Genomic DNA, 9,800 nt, shown 5'->3' on the forward strand with positions numbered 1-9,800 from the left:
GGAGGAACTATTGTTGTTAAACAACGTTGCAAATTAGTATCTCCAAGACTACTGGAGGGCATGGGTTGAAACATCACTCAATTCCTTTTGATTATCTTACATAGTGGTCACAGGTTGAATATCTCTGATGTATCTCTTTAAAGAGCCATCTTCCCTTTTCTTACTGTCAGGCACTAATAGTCGAGAGCGAGTTTTTATTATTTGAGAGGACAAACTTTGTATTTCTGAAAGGAAAGATTCAAATACGTCACTTGGAAGCTTGTATTGCAGTCTTTATGCTTATTACAATGGTTATTGGAAACAAGTCCTTAATCTCCTCGCTCTTATTAATGTAAATTAAAGAGAACCAAAGACATTTACGATATAACCCAATTAAGTATTGTTCTGTAACACATTGGGTTCATATATTATACTTTTTTATATATTTACATATATGTCTGTTCCTTATGACCTTGCTGACATACGGATATTTGTGCTTCCTCGATAACACCAGATATGTTTCTAAAATGTTTGAATGCTCGAGAAAGGCTTTAATGAATACAATACTTTGAAGGGGTTGTTCACTAAAATAATGCTTTAAGAACAATATATGTTATCATTTGCTGAACTTCTAAAAAACTAAGCTACAGTGAAATTTCTTGAGTTTTGTAAAGTTGATCTCGAATGTCAAGTATCTAAGGATCAATTTATATTTTTAATTCTCAGGCATAAACAATTAAGCATACAGAAGAAATTATGATGTGCCAAAAATGCTGGTAACTGTCTTACGAAAACACATCTGACATAAAAACAACAACAATAACATTATATCCACTGATCTTCAGCGTTTGTAAACCCTTCCTTTTGAAAAAAGAGTTATCTTTTTGGTTATAAAAGCAAGAGTTTTCATTAACTGACAATGTGATAAGTAAGCAGTTTATGTTAAATGTTGTAATTTGCCATTTACTTCTATAAAAATTATTTTCAGGCAACCCCTTAGATTTCATGATCCAAATGAGATTTTGCTGCTACAGTTTTTAAATCATTTCTACATCCTTACTTTTAGTAACTGTAAAGTCCTGAAAATATGAGTTTATTCACATCGTATTTAATGAAATAATTTACATGCATGTTAGTTTTACCTTTGAAATAGTTTGTCACGTAATGTGCCATAGTCCGCCGATGACATATTCCATAGTGACAGTTATGAACAGTATCCCAAATTTGTCTTTTTTGCAAGTTAATTATATTCTTCCTAGGAATTAGAAACATTTAAATATCGTTGTCCGCATACTCATTTTTATTCCGAAAAATAAATGAACTTATTTCATTTATCTTTAAGAAAATTCAATGTTTGCATTTCTTATCAAATACACATTAAGGCCCAAACAGATGATAAGATTTATAAGTACAACTTTAATTAATTAAAACTTAGATGTACACGAAAATTTTAATTTGTAAAGGCTACTTTTTCTTGAATTTGTACAACTTAATACTAGATTTTACTAGGATAGGACATGTTCTATCTTGTAATTCTTGTTTTACAGACTCCCATGATGACAGGTGACAGATTTCCAAATTACCACTGATAATGTGTTTAATGAATGAAATTCCAGAACAATTAGCGCTAAAATGTAATATTGTAGTAAGATGGGATAAAAAGAGCGTTAAAAACTCTTGGGGTGCCCTCATGTTGTCGCATGTTTGAATCCCAAATTATTCAGAAAATGATTAATTTCCTAAATGCTTTTTTCATGCTATCATATGCCAACCTCTTAATCAATCTTCTTAATTGGCAAAGAAAATAATTATAATATTTACACATGTTCCACAAAGTAAATTCTTTAAGAGATTCATTTGGAGTGAAAATTTTGCAGGAAAAACTGATGATGTTTCAATTCATTAAATATAGAATCAAGTATTGGATTGCTTTGAAATTTGCACACCATATCCTTAAAAAGTGTTGTACAACTAAATTCTACCGTTTGTTGAGGCTTTTAGTTGACACAATTGTTCTGATGTCATGAATTTCAATTAACCCTTTACTTCATATATACGTGTTTTGACGGCTTTTCGACCCCCCTTTTGAGGCCTCAAAAGGTAAACAATTACCCTATTTAGGCCCAAACATTTTTTTCGTTTGGGAAATGTAGCTTAAAAAGTGATCACTTTTTTGGCTCTGCCCAACGACAAAAAGGTACATCGGGGGTTGCCAGAAGGGGGTTGTGCCCCCTTCTGTTTTTGGGGTTTGAAGGGGGGGGGGCGGTAGTCCCCCGCATCGCCAAGAAAATTTTGGACTTGTGAGAGGCTAAAAATGAAATGACCCCAGGTCGATCATAAGGTTATTTGTTACCAACGAGGAAAAGCTTTTGACTCTATCTCAATCCATTGAGGAGTTGCAGTACTTTGAAATCAATTTTGATGATAAAAAATCAACGCAAAAAAGTGATTTTTGGCAATTTTAAGATGTCCCCTCGTTGCCATGGTAACAGGAAATTTAAGACTGAGCATGTCGCTACAAACGCCATGGTCCAGTCAACTTTTGTGCCAACTTTAATTAGTATTGAAGCATTTTTCATAGTTTGTAACAGTTTGAACTTGTAACAGGAGCCTTTCAATGAAAACAGTAGTCATTTTTCACAATATCCACATTAGGGAAAGGGTTGGAAATACAAAATATTTATTTTATCAATTATTGTTCTATTTCTTCTTGTTTTGAAATATATTGAAATAGACTATTACCCTGACGTAATGTTGTAGCATTGTTATCATACAGAATCCAATATATTTTCAAAAAATAATCGTCAGAGTGTTCAAAAACATAGTTTCTAATTTGCTAAGATTAATAAGAAGAATTTACTGTTGGACAGGTTGAATAGAATTATATTACAATATTCAATCATTCGATATCCTCTTTATAAGATGAAAATATATATAGATTACCATGTAAGAAATACAGAGTTAGGGCGAAAAGAATAATCAATACCTTTGAGAAATTGCATAGATATGGTCGTTTATCAGTAAATGTCAAGTGCAATATTGATTTGTACTCATGATTTCACATAATTCAACTGTATTACGTATTGGATAATGTCACTTTGTTTGCTTTAGATCGGAATTATCGCGGGCTTAAACAAACACTATCCTACTCTAAACCTTAGCAAAATCGAAAGGTTATAACCAACTTGTGCACACTTGTTTTGATGTGATATAAATCGGGAGAAATAATATTCTAACCGGAAATTACCAATGCAAACACACAATAATTTTTATAGCTCTTACGTTATGGATTGTTATGAAAATAATAATAAAAAAATAAAAAATAAAAATTGTCAAACATTTGGAAGAAAGTTTTGTAGCACGCGTGGTGGAAGAGTCTTTTATCAAACTATTTTTATGGTCTTTGTGATTCAGATGTTATGTGTGTTATTGATGGATTAGATGTAATGACTGGATTAATTGTACATACCGATTTTAAAGGTGCAAAGATTAACAACGTGTAAACATTTAATAATTTAATCTTATCGCGTTTTCAAACAACCTATTGTAACTCCGACTGTTGAAAACCAAGACCACTTTTAATAAAATAATAATTTCAACTTCATCTTAAATTATTTGAAATGGCCAAATTTAATAGTCGGGGTACACCTTCCGCTAAAGTATTATCCCTGCAAACGAGCAATATTTTAGAAACGTTACATTATGGGATGTTTTATAGAAAAGAGCAGGAAATTACTCAACGAATGGGCGAATATTTGGAGGAATTCTTTGGAAATTCAAAATCGAGAACAAGTGGGGGGAAAGCGGAATCGTCAGTTATACTAGGACGTAGTGATTCAGATGTAATGGGTGTTATTGATAGATTTATTGTAGTGAATACGGATTGTAAAGTTGAAGAAGATTTAATCACCATCACAGCAGTAAGAACGGGCTGTTCAGCTGGTTATTGCAAACTTAAATTTACGTCAGAACAATATTATAAGGCAAACGAAAAGAAAATTCAACATGGATATTACGATATTATATTAAAAAGTACACAAAAAATGTACATTTCAAGTACACTTTTTTGCAAATATGGAATTCCCAAATATCTAATACCGAATGAAAAAGGAGATATTGTGATTGAATTTAACGGACCGGCGATTACAAATGCTAAAGTGGACTATGTGCAATCATTTGAGATGCAAACCTGGCCGGAAGAAGCCAAAATTTGGAAAGCACGCAAGCGATCAAATAATTGGCCGAGTTGCTGTCTACTTAATAGACTTGAAAAAGAGATTCCATGCTATGTAGCGCCTATTGGAAACAAAAGATCGCCTGACTTTGATTTAGAATGGAGACTTTCTTTTGTAGAACTAGAACGTGAGTTGATATGGAGCTTGAACGATACACAATTTAAATGTTATATTTACCTGAAGCTTTTAAAAGCCAAATTCAACACAGAACGGATTTTAAAGGAAGTAACATCATATCATTTGAAAAATATACTGTTTTGGTTGTGTGAAAAGTTAGCAGAAAAAGAATGGTCTCCGAGAAATATAATCTGTTGTGTTAAGAAATGCTTACAAATGCTGGAAAATTGTATAAAAGAAAATAAACTGGATCACTTCTTTATTCCCAGGAATAACTTATTTCAAAATATAGAATTTCAATTGGAAAATGATGACAAATTGTTTCGCAAGCTTCACGGCTTCATTAATGAAACAATAATCGTGAAACCTCCTCCTGGTTTCCCTTATTCTCAAAACATTTCAAATGCTGTTTTCTATTCAACACGATTTCAGAATATTTGGGCATATTGTTCCTACTCTTATGATCGTTCATTTGTAGATCATTTCATCAAACGATTTCCAGAGGCCAAGACGCTAGCACCATGTATAAAGATCATTCAAGCCGTTTACAAATGGCGGGAAGAGCTGTTCTGTGGCTCTGGTTTGGGACACACAGATACACTAATACAAACGACTGTAAGCATGATAAATGAAGGACGAGATATGGACTTTTCACAAAGCACTCTTAATATAGCCATAGTTTACTTTAAGCATGGTTTATATGATAAGACTATCTCTGCACTTAAAACTCTCTTTGCAGATAAATCAAAGAAGGTATTCATATCTTCTTTAGGTCCACCAAAGCTTTTGTGCTTTGCTACTGGTGAAATGGGAGATTTGACCTCAAAAGCAAGGACTGTAAATATACAGATTCTGGAGGACAGAAAAAAAGTTGTCTATCAATTTGTTACAGAGTATAATTTACATTATATTTTGCCATACCCTTTTGCCCTACAAGTATGTCTAAATTCAAAAAGAGATAGCTTTCGTTATAACCCCGTGATAGTTGCATATTATCTTCTCTGTATGTCTTACTTAAAGCTTGGTCACTTGGATTATTTTAAGGACGCTGTATTGCGATTTGAACACGCAGTTAGATATAATGTAAATAGGAAAGATTACTACCTGTCACTTGTGCTTTTAGGTCATTGTTTATACTGGTCAGGTGACATAAAAGCTGCATTTAAATTTTATGCTGAATCTATGAAAGTTGAACCGACTGTATTGAATGCTGCGATCTATCTTATAGCATTTATTGTAAACAATAAGTGCAAAGAAAAACGCTGAAATGTTGATGGCAGAACATGTGTTTTTTTAAAGTTATGTTGAATTTATATCTTAATCCGTTATGTTTGTTTGTTTGCTTTTTTGTACATAATAAACTCACAACGAGCAATTAACTCGCACATAACGTGTAACCGGTAAGTTTGTTTCCCACTTGTTTACTCAATATTTTAATTTCATCCTTAAATTAAAGGCAATATTCTGACCAGTAAATTTCTAAAGCTTTACGCATTGCATTTTAAAATCTACTGTTGTTTATTGTCGTTAATGTAATAATTGTAAATTGATTCTGTAACTATTGTTGAAAGCGGAAAAGAAAAGTAATCTTTTTGTGTTAATAAGTTAACAATCACATTACCTTAAAGTATAACCTAAAAACTGCTTCTTTTCATCTTCCAACTAGTCTTTTTAAACATGAACTACAGGTTTTTTCTAAGAAGGCATTACACAACTTGATCCTGTTTAAGAAGGGCCTCAATTTTTAGATCTGTATAGACAAATGAACAAGACGAAGAAGTATCGTTAAAAAACGATACTCGGCCGAACTTAAACTGGTTTATTTGCATATTGTATCTTAGGAAATATGGAAAAAGGAATCATAATGATTATGACATTGAGCCTTTTATTTAATTTTACGTTTAAATTTTTAAGATATTGAAATCATGTTCATTTGTTGGCAGTTTGAGTAAAAGAATCCGATACGAAGTATTTCAAATAGAAACAACGTCGAAAGTCTGGAATAAATCCTTTAAAAGTAAAGAAATAAATAAGAACTACAAACAAAACAATTTATTTCGTAGAACTTTTTCCGTTAAGGCCTCAACAGACGGTAGGATTTTGAAGTACAACACCAATTAAAACTTAGATGTACAGGCAAATCTTAATGTGTAAAGGCTACTATTTTTTGAATTCGGAAACCTTAAGTCTAGAGGTAAGGGATAGGACATGTTCTATTTTTGAAAATCTTGTCGTACAGATTTCTACAGACCGAACTCCCACAATGACAAGTAACAGATTACCAAATTATCACCTGATAATGGGTGTAATGAATGAAATTTTAGAGCAATTAGGGCTAAAAGGTAAACATAGTAGTAGGACAGCTAAAACTGATGTTGAAAAACTCTTTAGGAGACCTACACTTGTGTTATGTTCGAATCCAAAATTATTCCGAAAATGATTATGTCACGGTATTGAACTGCTGTCTAATTAGGGGAGGGGAGGTAGTTTGTAGGCGGCCGGATGGCTTAGTCAGTAGAACCGCAGTCGGTATTCCGAGGGTCCCAGGTTTGAGTCTCGGTCAGGCTTCACATTTAAGGAGGTGTTTCAATCATTACTCATGGCGAAAAAAGTATTGAGTGAGTAAAGTATGTAAAAGATCAATTTGTAGGGATCCTTTTTAGGGAAACCTCAGATGATTCCTACTGTGTAGACTTACCGTCTAAATGCAAGTGTTGTATTGCTTTGAAAATTGTACATCTTATCTCTTATTAGTGCTGCACAACTAAATCCTACCGTCTGTTGAGGCCTTTACAGTTCATTTTTACCGTCATGATTTTTTTAATTTTCATTATTGTGAATGTCGTTTTAGTTTTAAGAAAAAAATCATTTAAGTAATTGAAGTTTAATCAAATCGAAATTTTAATAGAAAGTTTATTAATGCAACGTTTTTTCGATATGAAATACCCGAATCAACGGATTTGCAACACCTTTGGAGATGACAAAAGAAACCTAAAATCCGAAAAAAAAAGAACCGAAAGTAAGCTTTCTAATCTAAAACTACTTTCACAAGCATTTATAATAAAGAAACTATTCTCTCGTTTGTGGTTAAAAAAACTTCATTTATATGTAAAATACATGAAAAATTATAATTAATCTTTTTCACATAGATAACTGATATTACCGGATAAGTTGGTTTTCTTGTGTGCTTTTCGTTATTTTCATGCGCATGAGTAACGGGATCGTGAACGTAATTGTAAATGGCGGGTTCTCATTAAAGCAGCGTTAAAATCTGTAGGAGGTTGCATAGTTATATAGACTTATAATGTGAAGGAGAAGGCATGGTAAAACACAACCTCAGTATCTGAAACTAAACTTGATAGTAAAAGAACTTATAAATGTTAGCAGTTTCCTTTAGATTTATTTAAAAATAGACGCGCATACCATGTCAGAAATATCCTTTATGTTATTTATGTTATTGTAATTTTAAGATGACCAAATGAAATTTTTACATACATAAGTCTTCCTTGTAAATTGTATAGCAAGTCCGGCCGAAAAAGAATACATGTCATATTTATATAGACATTCCGTATATCTGTGTGTGTGTCAAAATGTGTTACTTGCTCTTTGGTGATTTTCATTTGCATTTGTTATATAGATAAAAAATAATTTGGAATTATGTCATCTGTCATCGTGAAAGGTCTGTACAACTAGAATTTTAGAGATAGAACACTTGCTTTTCTGTAAATCTAGTATTAAGCTTTGCGAATTCAAAAGATAGAAGCCTTCACACATTAAGATTTGCTTGTACATCCAAAAAAATCCTGCCGTCTGTTGAGGCCTTTGTTAGTTCTGTTCAGTCTTGCATGGTACCAAATAAATAAAACTGAAATAATCTTGCTGATTTCTATTATTCAAAGATCATGTATTTTCAAATGATAATAAGATTTTTCCAAACTTAAAAACAAATCTGGAAAAGGGCGACTTCATGTTTTCTGAATCAGCGATGACAGTAAACCGACTGTAGAACTAAATGTTGGAGATAAACTGTCACAAAGAGATTTCGCCTCACCCGGGGATCTAACAAATATGAAACATAATGAGCTAAGCGTACGGACTTAAATGGTACTTGCAGATAAGTAAAAGTAAAAATTACCTAAAAATACTTTCACAAACTTTTAAAAACGTACAAAAAGTATTTTGCTGCTTTTTACACAAAATATGATGGACTATTTTCTTAAATCTGTAAGAAAATGATAACAATAACAAAATTCAAAATTTGAATAAAATGACCGTTTTGACCACTGAATCCTACAAAAAAGGATAAAAACTATTAAACTAATATATGTCAGAACAAAACAAACTAAATAGTCTTAGAAAATAGACACACATTTGTATGCACATGTCGATAACAAAATAACATGGAAATGGCAGACTCAGTTTGAGTGAATCTGTACACAAGTTGTTTTCAAGAGATAAATGTACTTTCAATGTTGCTGTACCTGTTTAGAATACGTATTAATAAAGCATACAATGGTTTTGTATAATTTTTTGTTGATAAGTTGGTTTTTAAGCCAATTTTAACACATTTGGTAATATCTGGGTTGACTATCTTACTTATGGTCTCCCGGTGAAACAAACCAGTAATTAACAACTTCTTCCCCACTGACCGAATACTTATCCCACATGTTTTCTGAATCAGCGATGACAGTAAACCGACTGTAAAACTAAATGTTGGAGATAAACTGTCACAAAGAGATTTCGCCTTACCCGGGGATCTAACCCTAACCCAGGGGTTACAAATATGAAACATAATGAGCTATGCGTACGGACTTAAATGGTACATGCAGATAAGTTAAAGTAAACATTACCTAAAAATACTTTCATAACCTTTTAAAAACATACAAAAAGTATTTTGCTGCTTTTTACACAAAATATGATGGACTATTTTCTTAAATCTGTAAGAAAATGATAATAATAACAAAATTCAAAATTTGAATAAAATGACCGTTTTGACCACTGAATCCTACAAAAAAGGATAAAAACTATTCAATAATAAATATATGTCAGAACAAAGCAAAATAAATATAGTCTTAGAAAATAGACACACATCTATGCACATGTCGATAACAATTATTTGGTTCATTTTCTATCGGCATAAAAATCTGTCTGAAAAAGTTTCACTATTTATACTGTGTGTAAGATTCACTATTTTTACATAAAGGAAGTGGTTTCTAGAACCAAAATAATTAATGTAAAACGTTGAATCGATGAATGTTCTTTTATGATTTTGTGTTTACTTTTCAAACCTAGAATAAACAAAAATAAAATAACGCAAGTGTTAATATCTTAAAAACAATTAAAACAGGATGTGACAGGGCAAAACTCACGTATATAGCCACAATTACAGTGCCCCCTACAAGTACAAATGTTGCTGCAATGCAGCAATTGAGAAGCTCCGCGCAAAATTGTGCTCATTACAGATACTTA

At 32.1% G+C, this 9,800-nt stretch overlaps 1 protein-coding gene across 1 annotated transcript; it reads left to right on the forward strand.

Moving 5' to 3' along the window:
* The first annotated feature begins 3,138 nt into the window (after positions 1-3,138).
* On the forward strand, positions 3,139-8,168 carry LOC132732102 (uncharacterized). Its single transcript, XM_060718464.1, has one exon. It carries the CDS (start codon positions 3,600-3,602, stop codon positions 5,595-5,597), a length of 1,998 nt encoding a protein of 665 aa, XP_060574447.1. The 5' UTR covers positions 3,139-3,599; the 3' UTR covers positions 5,598-8,168.
* The last annotated feature ends 1,632 nt before the right edge of the window (positions 8,169-9,800 follow it).

The sequence above is a fragment of the Ruditapes philippinarum genome, unplaced genomic scaffold, assembly GCF_026571515.1.
Source record: "Ruditapes philippinarum isolate M1 unplaced genomic scaffold, ASM2657151v2 ctg1436_1_1_1_1, whole genome shotgun sequence".
In the NCBI taxonomy this organism is placed as follows: Eukaryota; Metazoa; Mollusca; class Bivalvia; order Venerida; family Veneridae; genus Ruditapes; species Ruditapes philippinarum.